General features: G+C 42.2%; 1 protein-coding gene and 1 pseudogene across 2 annotated transcripts; both read left to right on the plus strand.

Moving 5' to 3' along the window:
- The first annotated feature begins 295 nt into the window (after positions 1-295).
- LOC311149902 (major facilitator superfamily domain-containing protein 4B-like) lies at positions 296-2758 on the plus strand (annotated as a pseudogene). The gene is made up of 6 exons: positions 296-307; positions 477-720; positions 1598-1792; positions 2004-2106; positions 2207-2380; positions 2561-2758. The product of its transcript is annotated as a major facilitator superfamily domain-containing protein 4B-like (transcript).
- A 7970-nt stretch (positions 2759-10728) lies between these two features.
- LOC311149351 (uncharacterized protein) lies at positions 10729-12610 on the plus strand. The gene is made up of 6 exons (XM_084186520.1): positions 10729-10832; positions 11071-11114; positions 11546-11636; positions 11782-11894; positions 12021-12079; positions 12238-12610. The coding sequence occupies exons 2-6, from the start codon at positions 11096-11098 to the stop codon at positions 12409-12411; spliced, it is 456 nt and encodes a 151-aa protein (XP_084042646.1). The 5' UTR covers positions 10729-10832; positions 11071-11095; the 3' UTR covers positions 12412-12610.
- Positions 12611-12786: the final 176 nt, after the last annotated feature.

Here is a 12786-nt window from a genome sequence, read left to right on the forward strand (position 1 = left end):
GGGTTGGGTTATAAATAAATATCAGAAACTTTGAACATCCCACGGAGCACCATTAAATCCATTATTAAAAAATTGAAAGAATATGGCACCACAACAAACCTGCCAAGAGAGGGCCGCCCACCAAATAGTTTTCTGTTTTTTTGTCTTATTTCTTGTTTGTTTCACAAAAAAAAACATTTTGCATCTTCAAAGTGGTAGGCATGTTGTGTAAATCAAATGATACAAACCGATAGATAGAAATACACCTTATCGAACAGCGAGGACTGTGAGGCAACACAAACATAGGCACAGAGACATGCATACACATGTAAACATGGATTTTGTGTTGTAGATATGTGGTGGTGGAGTAGGGGCCTAAGGGCACACACTTAGTGTGCTGTGAAATCTGTTATGAATGTATTGTAATGTTTTTAAAATTGTATAACTGCCTTGGCAATAATGTTTTTAGAAGAGCGGATTCTAACACATTTTAAAAGGTGAGTTTCTTGTTTTTGCAGGCCCTCCACTTCTTCATTGGGTTTGGGGTGCTGGTGAGCCCTCTGATTGCTGATCCCTTCCTGTCCAAGACAGGCTGCAGGGTGGGGAACATGACAGAGAATGTGACAGAGATCATGCACCACTTTAGGAACACACTGAGGACCAGCCCCATAACGATGCACAACGTGTCCGTGGACCACCTGCCCCTAGCAGTAAGATCCTGTATTAAATTAGTAAGGGGCAGTGCTTAATTTGTGCCGGCACCTCACTGTTTTGTTCTGTTTCGTTTATCCAGTACCTCTCCTGGCATGAAAAATAATTTTCACATTTTTTATTCTCCTGCCTCCAAAAATAAACATAATGTGAAAAGGTAGATTTTGGTTTATGGTTTGTGCAACATTGTAACCTATGTTTGAGACCAACATGTGGCCGTGGCTGTGTGAGAAGCACGCCTGTATCTCTCATAGAACTAGAATGAGATTAACTTTCTATGATCTCTCTCCTGCTCTCTGCTCTGAAAGACATGAGCCTGCAACTCTCATCTCTCTATCGTTACACTTCATCATTTATTTCCTTATAGAAGCATAGCCGCCCAAATGGTTCTGGAGGAGCTGCAGAACCCCTGATAAATTGAAATACATTTGCGAAAATTATAGAATTACTGCTGTCTGTTCAGAAAGAAATGAAACAATTCTGGATAGCCTACTATACCATGAGAAGGCCTATAATTTCGCCACAGAGGATCAATAGCTACTTTTAAAAAATTGCCTAGCTATGGATGAAGCCCAATTACAAGGAATAGCTTACAGTCGGGAACGTGCGGCAAATATGTCAATGAACAAACAGCATGCAGACAAAAAAAAACTTTTGCAATATTTCAAATACAATCACGGGAAAACACAGGTTGGAAACCAAATGGCTCCTGCTGAAAAGAGAAGACACTAATCTGTCTGCTGTAGGCTACCAAAATATTTGAGACTAAAATGTTTTCTCATGTGTACCTATTCTGTACGTGCCTCTACTCTACTGCTCTTTGCCACTACGCAAATGCGATGATATGCATGCAATATATATTTTTTAAATAATGTTTGTTTGATAATTACAAATGTAATGATTTTACATTTTACATTTTTCCCGGTGATAAATCATTTGAATTATATGTTTCTGCTGCCAGTGCCAATGGCAGTGTTATTCTTGATGTACTGGGAGCAGCTGCCTCAGCACCACCCCTCGTTTGCTGGACAAAGACAAACTGGCCATGGGGGCCGAGGGGCCCGTCATAGAACCTAAAGACCAGGAGATGGGAGGAGGTAAAGTACAAAACATCCATTTTCTGATCTGAATCGAACCCCTCATTTCCTCTCTAAGATGACAGTATATCTTGAGTATGATAACACTTGGATCTCAGGTATGGGAATCTGTCACATCAAAGTCTCAGTTAGGTTCAGTTGAAGATTCACACCTACTGTACTAGCCAAGTGGTTTAGATCTCTCCTAATGTTTCTCTTGGGGGTTTTGCTTGTCATGGGGATGTCTTCAGCTGCTGTCAACCTACGCAGGTTGCCTGTGTCCTTCTTTGGAATTCATATCGTTGGTGAAATGGTCCTGTTCATGACCGATTGCATTGTGGTGAGTGGCACAGATTCTGTTAAAACTATGCAGTCTGCTCCATATTAGTGTATGTATAAAGCATTGGATTAATCTGTGGACTTCCACTTTCTATTCCCAGGGTGCTTATGCAGGCTTTGTGTACACATATGCAGTGTCTCCCCCCATGTCTCTACCAAATAAGACCACGGGATACCTGGCTAGTATCTTCTGGGCAGCCATCACTGCAGGACGTCTGGTGTCCATCCCTCTCACTGTACGCTTCCAGCCCGTTCGACTGCTCATGATCAATCTGGTAATACAAATGATAGATCGATAGAATACTTTATTGATCTCCAAGGGAAATTAATGAACGTTAATTGAGGGATGTAATTAGAACTTCATTGTATTTTAATTACAATACATTTTAAATGAACATTTATCTCAATAACTGATCCTCTATATAGCCAACTGAAGTGTTCATTTGGCCTTGTAGGCTGGTGTAATTGTCACAGTGTTGTTGCTGCTCATCTTCTACACCAGCAGTATATTCCTGTTTGTTGGGACGACTCTACTGGGCCTGTTCCTCAGCAGCATCTTCCCCTGTAAACTGACCTACACTGAGGACATTCTGGACTACCAAGGTACATACATCAATCACCAGCACAATAACGACACAGTAATAACTCCGTAATAGTGGTACGATAAAGTATGATGAGACAACGTATCATCTGTCTGAGTGTGTTATTCAGCTTATCTTTCGTTGTCCTGTTGGAAGCTGAACCTTCGCCCCAGTCTGAGGTCCTGCGTGCTCTGGAGCAGTTTTTCATCAAGGATCTCTCTGTACTTTACTCTGTTCATCTTTCCCTCGATCCTGACTAGTCTCCCAGTCCCTGCCGCTGAAAAACATTCCCACAGCATGGTGCTGCTACCACCATGCTTCACCGTAGGGATGGTGCCAGGTTTCCTCCAGACGTGACACTTGGCATTCAGGCCAAAGAGTTCAATCTTGGTTCCATCAGACCAGAGAATCTTGTTTCTCATGGTCTGAGAGTCCTTTAGGTGCCTTTTGGCAAACTCCAAGCGGGCTGTCATGTACCTTTTACTGAGGAGTGGCTTCCGTCTGGCCACTCTACCATAAAGGCCTGATTGGTGGAGTGCTGCAGAGATGGTTGTACTTCTCCCACCTCCACAGAGAAAATCTGGAGCTCTGTCAGAGTGACCATCGGGTTCTTGGTCACCTTCCTGATCAAGGCCCTTCTCCCCCGATTGTTCAGTTTGGCCGGGCGGCCAGCTCTAGAAAGAGTCTTGGTGGTTCCAAACTTTTTCTATTTAAGAATGATGGAGGCCACTGTGTTCTTGGGGACCTTCAATGCTGCAGACATGTTTTCGTACCCTTCCTCAGATCTGTGCCTCGATACAATCCTGTCTCAGAGCTCTACCGGACAATTCCTTCGACCTCATGGCATGGTTTTTGCTCTAACATGCAATGTCAACTGTAGGACCTTATATAAACAGGTGTGTGCCTTTCCAAATCATGTCCAATCAATTGAATTTACCACAGGTGGACTCTAATCAAGTTGTAGAAACATCTCAAGGATGATCAATGACTAAATTGCTTGGCATAACCCTGGATTGTAAACTGTCATGGTCAAAACATATTGATACAATAGTAGCTAGGATGGGGAGAAGTCTGTCTATAATAAAGCTCTGCTCTGCATTCTTAACAGTTACTATCAACAAGGCAGGTCCTACAGGCCCTAGTTTTGTCACACCTGGACTACTGTTCAGTTGTGTGGTCAGGTGCCACAAAGAGGGACTTGGCTCAGAACAGGGCAGCACGGCTGGCCCTTGGATGTACACAGAGAGCTAACATTAATAATATGCATGTCAATCTCTCCTGGCTCAAAGTGAAGGAGAGATTGACTATATCACTACTTGTATTTGTGAAAGGTATTTACATGTTGAATGCACCAAGCTGTCTGTTTGAACTACTGGCACACAACTCGGACACCCATGCATACCCCACAAGACATGCCACCAGAGGTCTCTTCACAGTTCCCAAGTCCAGAACAGACTATGGGAGGCAAACAGTACTACATAGAGCCATGACTACATGGAACTCTATTCCACATCAAGTAACTCATGCCAGCAGTAAAATATGATTTAAAAAACAGATAAAAATACACCTTATGGAACAGCAGGAACTGTGAAGCAACACAAACATAGACACATGCATACAAACACACGATAACATACGCACTATACACACATGTATACTTGGATTTTGTGTTATAGATATGTGGTAGTAGAGTAGAGGCCTGAGGGCACACACTAATATGTTGTGTAATCTGTTATAAATGTATTGTAATGTATAACTGCCTTAATTTTGCTGGACCCCAGGAAGAGTAACTGGTGCCTTGGCAGCAGCTAATGGGGATCCATAATAAATACAAATCCAAAAACAATAATATTTTTAGAAGAGCGGATTCGAACACTTTTTCTTTAAATACAAAAATACAAAATGGAAACAAGATGCACCTGAGCTCAATTTCAAGTCTCATAGTAAAGGGTCTGAATACTTATGTAAATAATGTACTTATTTTTTATACATTTGCTAAAATTTCTAAAAACCTGTTTTCACTTTGCCAGGGAAAAAATAATTTAATCAATTTTAGAATAAGGCTGTAATGTAACAAAATGTGGAAAAGGTCAAGGTGTCTGAATACTTTCCGAATACACTGTATCTTTCCGTCCTAATTTCAGACTGCATAAATCAAATAAAAAATGCTGATACTTATGGAACATGTTGTGCAGTGTCAATGCTAGTCTGAGCAACCACCTTAAAGTAGAAGTTATTGAAATAAGTAATAATTTGATCTTACCTTAGCAACCTTGTTTGTTCTGCTGGAGGCGTTTTGCTAACCAGATGTAAGTGGGACAGTAGTAGAGGATCCCCCATAGTATACCCATAGGATATGAACGTACTTTGGCCAAGGTCAAATGTGGGCTATGTTGGTCAGGAGTAGCTGTGTGCAATTACATTATTTTTGAAATTTTTATTTCACCTTTATTTAACCAGGTAAACCAGTTGAGAACAAGTTTTCATTTACAACTGCGACCTGTCCAAGATGAAGCAAAGCAGTGCGATAAAAACAACACAGAGTTACATATGGAATAAACAAAACATAAAGTCAAAAATACAAACAGAAAATATATATACAGTGTGTGCGAATGTAGTAAGTTATGGAGGTAAGGCAATAAATAGGCCATAGTGCAAAATAGTTACAATTTCGTACTAACACTTGCATGATAGATGTGCAAAAGATGATGTGCAAATAGAGATACTAAGGTGCAAATTAGCAAAATAAATAACAATATGGGGATGAGGTAGTTGGGTGGGCTAATTTCAGAATGGCTGTGTACAGGTGCAGTGATCGGTAAGCTGCTCTGACAACTGACGCTTAAAGTTAGTGAGGGAGATAAGAGTCTCCAGCTTCAGAGATTTTTGCAGTTCGTTCCAGTCATTGGCAGCAGAGAACTGGAAGGAATGGCGGCCAAAGGAGGTGTTGGCTATGGGGATGACCAGTGAGATCTACCTGCTGGAGCGCAGACTACGGGTGGGTGTTGCTATGGTGACCAGTGAGCTAAGGTAAGACGGGGATTTATAGATGACCTGGAGCCAGTGGGTTTGGCGACGAATATGTAGTGAGGGCCAGCCAACAAGAGCGTACAGGTCACAATGGTGGGTAGTATATGGGGCTTTGGTGACAAAAAGGATGGCACTGTGATAGACTACATCCAATTTGCTGAGTAGAGTGTTGGAGGCTATTTTGTAAATGACATCACCGAAGTCAGGGATCGGTAGGATAGTCAGTTTTACGAGGGCATGTTTGGCAGCATGAGTGAAGGAGGCTTTGTTGCGAAATAGGAAGCCGATTCTAGATCTAACTTTTGATTGGAGATGCTTAATGTGAGTCTGGAAGGAGAGTTTACAGTCTAACCAGACACCTAGGTATTTGTAGTTGTCCACATACTCTAGGTCCGACCCGCTGAGAGTAGTGATTCTAGTCGGGTGGGCGGGTGCAAGCAGCGTTCGGTTGAAGAGCATGCATTTAGTTTTACTAGTGTTTAAGAGCAGTTGGAGACTACGGAAGGAGTGTTGTATGGCGTTGAAGCTCGTTTGGAGGTTTGTTAACAGTGTCCAATGAAGGGCCAGATGTATACAAAATGGTGTCGTCCGCATAGAGGTGGATCCGAGCTTCACCAGCAGCAAGAGCAACATCATTGATATACACAGTGAATAGAGTCGGCCAGAGAATTGAACCCTGTGGCACCCCCATTGAGACGGCCAGAGGTCCAGACAACAGGCCCTCCGATTTGACACATTGAACTCTGTCTATAATATCTGAGAAGTAGTTGGTGAACCAGGTGAGGCAGTCATTAGAGAAACCAAGGCTATTTAGTCTGCCAATAAGAATGCGGTGGTTGACAGAGTCGAAAGCCTTGGCCAGGTCTTGGCCAGGTCGATGAAGACCTGGCGCAGCACTGTCTTTTATCGATCGCGGTTATAATATCGTTTAGGATCTTGAGCGTGACTGAGGTGCACCCATGACCAGCTCGGAAACCGGATTGCATAGCGGAGAAGGTACGGTGGGATTCGAAATGGTCGGTGATCTGTTTGTTAACTTGGCTTTCAAATACTTTCGAAAGGCAGGGCAGGATGGATATAGGTCTGTAACAGTTTGGATCTAGAGTGTCACCCCCTTTGAAGAGGGGGATGACCGCGGCAGCTTTCCAATCTCTGGGGATCTCAGACGTTATGAAAGAGAGGTTGAACAGGCTAGAAATAGGGGTTGCGACAATTTCGGCGGCTAATTTTAGAAAGAAAGGGTCCAGATTGTCTAGCCCAGCTGATTTGTAGGGGTCCAGATTTTTCAGCTCTTTCAGAACATCAGCTGTCTGAATTTGTGTGAAGGAGAAGCGGGGGGGGGGGCATGGGAAAGTTGCAGCGGAGGGTGCAGAGCTGGTGGCTGGGGTAGTGGTAGCCAGGTGGAAAGCATGGCCAGCCGTAGCAAAATGCTTGTTGAAATTCTCGATTATTGTAGATTTATCGGTGGTGACAGTGTTTCCTAGCCTCAGTGCAGTGGGCAGTTGGGAGGAGGTGCTCTTATTTTCCATGGACATTACAGTGTCCCAAAACATTTTGGAGTTAGTGCTACAGGATGCAAATTTCTGTTTGAAAAAGCTAGCCTTTGCTTTCCTAACTGATTGTGTATATTGGTTCCTGACTTCCCTGAAAAGTTGCATATCGCGGGGGCTGTTCGATGCTAATGCAGTACGCCACAGGATGTTTTTGTGCTGGTCAAGGGCAGTCAAGTCTGAGGAGAACCAGGGGCTATATCTGTTCTTAGTTCTGAATTTTATGAATGGGGCATGCTTATTTAAGATTGAGAGGAAAGCACTTTTAAAGAACAACCAGGCATCCTCTACTGACGGAATGAGGTCAATATACATCCAGGATACCCGGGCCAGGTCAATTAGAAAGGCCTGCTCGCTAAAGTGTTTTAGGGAGTGTTTGACCGTGATGAGGGGTGGTCGTTTGACCGCGGACCCATTACGGACGCAGGCAATAAGGCAGTGATCGCTGAGATCCTGGTTGAAGACAGCGGAGGTGTAATTAGAGGGTAAATTTGTCAGGATGATATCTATGAGGGTGCCCATGTTTACAGATTTAGGGTTGTACCTGGTAGGTTCGTTGATGATTTGTGTGAGATTGAGGGCATCTAGTTTAGATTGTAGGTTGGCCGGGGTGTTAAGCATATCCCAGTTTAGGTCACCAAGCAGTGCGAACTCTGAGGATAGATGGGGGGCAATCAGTTCACATATGGTGTCCAGGGCACAGCTCAGGGCTGAGGGGGGTCTGTAGCAAGCGGCAACAGTGAGAGACTTATTTCTGGAAAGGTGGATTTTTAGAAGTAGAAGCTCAAACTGTTTGGGCACAGACCTGGATAGTACGATAGAGCTCTGCAGGCTATCTCTACAGTAGATTGCAACCCCACCCCCTTTGGCAGTTCTATCGAGACGTAAAATGTTGTAGTTGGGGATGGACATTTCTCACACAAATTATCAACGAACCTGAATTTTTGGTGGCCTTCCTATGCCAGGATTCAGACACTGCTAGGACATCAGGGTTGGCGGAGTGTGCTAACGCAGTGAATAACTCAAACTTAGGGAGGAGGCTTCGGATGTTAACATGCAAGAAACCAATGCTTTCACGGTTACAGAAGTCAACAAATGATAACGCCTGGGGAGTAGGAGTGATACTGGGGGCTACAGGGCCTGGGTTAACCTCTACATCACCAGAGGAACAGAGGAGGAGTAGAATAAGGATACGGCTAAAGGCTTTAAGTACTGGTCTTCTAGTGCGTTGGGTACAGAGAAAAAAAGTGGCAGGTTTCCGGGCGTTGTAGAATAGATTCAGGGCATTATGTACAGAAAAGGATATGGAAGAATATGAGTACAGTGGAGGTAAACCTAAGCGTTGGGTAACGATGAAAGAGATAGCATCACTGGAGGCACCGATTGAGTCGGTCTCCGCGTGTGTGGGGGGTGGGACAAAGGAGCTATCTATGGCAGGTTGAGCTGGGCTGGGGGACCTACAGTGAAATAGTACAATAAGAAATAACCGAAACAGCAATAAGCAAGGCACATTGAAATGGGAGAGAGGCATAAAGCAATCACAGGTGTTATTCGAGAGCTAAGACAACAGCTGGTAATGGCGACAAAGTTTGGGCTGAGGCTAAACATAAACAGGATGCGGTACCGTATAAAGGAACAGTCCAGCAGGCATCAGCTGTATAGCTGAGTTATCATAAGGTACGGTGAACAGCAATAGGAGAGTTCAGAGGTAGTTCGGGGGCTGCTATAGCACTAGCGAGCAAGAGGCCACGACTAGCGTGTGCTAGCGGGCTGGGGCTAGCAGATGGATCTTCGTGGTCGACGTCGTAACGGGAAACCTGTTGTAATCACATCAGACGATTTCGTCGGCAGACCAGTCGTGTTGGATCAGTGGGGCTCCGTGTCAACACTAGGAGGTCCCGTCCGGTTGACAGAGAGGTAGATAACCGGGAGAAGGGCCTGGCTCGCGGCTAGCTCGAGGCTGATTAGCCAACAACAACGTCCATATGATTGCAGCTATCTAGCTACGATGATCCGGTGTTAAAGGTCCAGTGAATCAGTGATTCCGGCAGAAAAACCGATATGTTCTGGGTCGATAACGCGCTGTGCAGACAGTGCAGACTGGCGGATAATAGTCCAGGCTAGAGCTGGCTGGTAGGTAGTGCAGGCCACGGACAATGGCGAGAAACCGCTAGTGGTGGCTAATGGCAAGTAGCTAGTTAGCTGGCTACTCCCGTCTGGTAGACAGAGAGGTAGTGTTAGATTAATTTGTATTTTAAGAATAATGACTAAAGGATTTCACCCCAAATACAGTATAAATGTGTGAACGGTGTTAGGAGTTATAATGTAGTGTCAACCCACTAACAGAGGGGGAGGAGTTAGAAACTGCTGAGAAAGCATTCCAGGGTGAAGGGGACTGAGAAGCTGTGAAAAGGTGGGCGGAGCAAAGTGCCTTTGTGTGTCAAGGGATATAAAAGCTGTATGTATGTTTTTTGGCGCCAGAGCTCTCCATGAATAAAAATACAGATCATTCTTGCTGGTTGTGGACCTTGAATCATTTATGATTAAAACCAGAGCCTTACAACCCCTGGTAATGATTCATGCTTAGGTTGAATTAGAGATAGAAATTCTCATGATAGGTAGATAGCCAGGATATGGGCCTGGCTGAAGGCTAACTGGTGCTTGCTTCAGGGGCAGTGGTGATTAGCCAAACAGCAACATCCAATTCGGTTGCGGCTAGCTAGTTGCAATCCGGTGTTAATGTCCAGTGATTCAGTTATTCCGGCAGAAAATCTGATGTTCTGGGTGAAACCGCTAACTGTGGCTAATAGCAAGTAGCTAGTTAGCTGGCTAGCTGGTAACAACTGGAGATTCTAGATAAAAGGTAAGTCAATAATAGAATCCGTTCCACATTGAGTGAGGCGGGTTGCAGGAAAGTATATTTTGTAGAAGGATTAAATGTGTGATAGGGAAATATGTACGAAAAATACAAAAAAATACAAAAAACAGGCTATTTACACAGACACACAACAAAGAACACGACCACACTGCTATGCCATCTTGGATTGATTATGTTCCTTATCACCAGCCCCAAAGATCCAAGGTCATATGTGGGCCATGTAAGTCATCTGTGTACAACTACAGTAGGTTGCTAAACACCGGCCCCAAAACTCCAAGGTCCTCTATTAAAACATGGTTAATTCATGGTGAACTAATCTCTAAGGTCATATTCACACCAAACCAGGTTTCAACATCGGTTATTGGCATATTATTACTTAAGGTAGTCCTTGGTGGGTATAAATCATTGTAAATAGTTTGTCTCTAACTATAATGCCAATGAATGACATAATGAATCATTACCACACACTCTTGGCAAGTGTTACAGCTTTTCTGCTCTCTCATTTGCTGTGTTCTTGTTTAAGCAAATAGTAAACGTCCTGTATCTCATTTTTGGAAACACTTCCCTAACTACATATACTTCGAGCTGACGCAACAGTTATTTCTTCATGAATTAATACTTTTTTGAGTCACACAATTTCACAGTACTGGCTCAGAATGTTAAGAACATTCTAGAAGTTTTACTAAAGGTAAGAAGTGTTATCTTTTTTGGAATGTCAGGTTGTTCTCCTTTTATCCCCTTAAACCACAATAGTATACTTGTCTACTTAGGCTACTGTATAACCACAGACAAAGACAGTTTTCAGATTGATAAAGGCATTAGGCCATGTAACATTTTCACTGTTAGTTTAGACTACATTAAAAGATGTGTTGAAATACATTAGGGCGTCAAGTTATGCCTCACCATTTTGTTCCGTTCACTCATAGAGAACAACAACATTTGCTGACAAAAATGGGAAACAAACCATCAAGTAAGTCATTTCCTATTCACAAGATGATTTAGAAAATCCACAGTATTTCTTACATAATATACTGTCACACATACATCTTTACATTGTGATGTGATCAAATATGTGTATTTAATTGTAATGTTCTACATATGGGACTCATACCTCAGACTGGTTAGTGGTTTTGCATCATTGTTTTGGTGCTTGGCTGTGTTCATGGATAAGTGAAAGGTGACCTTGTGGTGGCAGTGATTGGGACTTAAACAGGTGTAAACAGGCAATATTAGTCAAATAAAATATACTGTATGATTGTTATATGAAGTTGTCATGAACAAATGTTTCCATTGGCTGTTTTTCGTGGTATTCTTTTGACACAATATTAAAGCACTAATTGAATTTTGCTCTATTTATTATATTGTGTTATGGCTACTATACATTTACTCATATCTTTATAGCAACAACTACTACAATAGCACCAACAACAGTAGCAACAACAACTAGTCCTACAACCACATACATAGCAACAACTAAATTAATTGACCAAAGGTAAGACTTGAATTCTACAACTAATTCATACAGTCACTCAAATTCATACATTTTCTTCACACATGCCAAGTCAGATAAAAGGCTTCTATGCTACATTTTCAACTCTTAAATCACTGTTTTTCTCTACTTCTTTTTTACGCTTTAGGTCCATATCAGCGGAGCAGATCGTTATTGGCCTGGTCACCTGTTTCTGTGTACTCCTTATGGTGGCTGCATCAGGTCTGCTTGTTTATACCCTCTGGAGAAAGATAGCTTTGGGTGAGTAATCATCTTATTTTGAAACCTATTGAACCTATTTAATGTAACATAGGCAGAGATGTATATTGATTTATTCTGAGAAACATTTTTAAATATATATTTTTCTTTCTTCTGTTTTTTTTCCAGCATGTGGGTCAAAATCAAAAGAGTTGGATGATGAAACAAAAACCACAGACAAACCACAGGTTTGGAAATGCATCATTCAACAAAGACCATAAGCAGACTCTATACCTAAGCATTTAGACAAATTCATATTATTTGTACAGGAGATAAAAGCCTAATTTGACCAGTCTCTCACAATACACAACTTTAGTCTGTAAATTGTTTGTATATTATTTTACAGGTTGTTGTTATTAAAAATGAGCACGTTGGTAAATCCAAGGCACTGATGATGGATGACCACGTTATTTACAGTGACCTGACCATCCTAAGGGCTAACGCCAAACCATCGCCGGCCACAGAGATGACTGAATATGCCAGTGTTAGAATCCACAATTCTGATGTTTTAAATGCATAATAATGCACAAATATGCATCTCTTCAAGGATAATGCTCTTAAGTCACAGGAGTGGGAGACAGCTCAGCATTGGAATCTTTTGAAGTTTATTTTGTATGATTTTGATGGGGTTACTAAACATGTAACGTGTTTTTGATTGCAATGATTATTCAATGCAATTATGTTTTGTATCATATATGTTTAATATATTATTCTTTATCCTTTTTGTATATTTTTTAATCATGAGAGTAAAGCAGCCTATAGAGAAAAATAAACTGTGTTACACTTGTTTGGTGGTTTTCTCACAAAAGGACCAATAAACCACTGTTTGTTATAAAATGTCAACTAACAAGTAAAGAAAACCAAATTCTTTACAGGAACACCTAGGATCTGGGGT

Source organism: Coregonus lavaretus (genome assembly GCF_964263955.1).
Source record: "Coregonus lavaretus genome assembly, chromosome: 22".
Taxonomy (NCBI): Eukaryota; Metazoa; Chordata; class Actinopteri; order Salmoniformes; family Salmonidae; genus Coregonus; species Coregonus lavaretus.

Bases quoted from the DNA above. Each gene is read 5' to 3' on its own strand.
- LOC311149351 (XM_084186520.1), top strand. The intron at 11,637-11,781 runs GTAAGACTTGAA...TTTACGCTTTAG, and splicing joins ACTAAATTAATTGACCAAAG to GTCCATATCAGCGGAGCAGA. The intron at 12,080-12,237 runs GTTTGGAAATGC...ATTATTTTACAG, and splicing joins AAACCACAGACAAACCACAG to GTTGTTGTTATTAAAAATGA.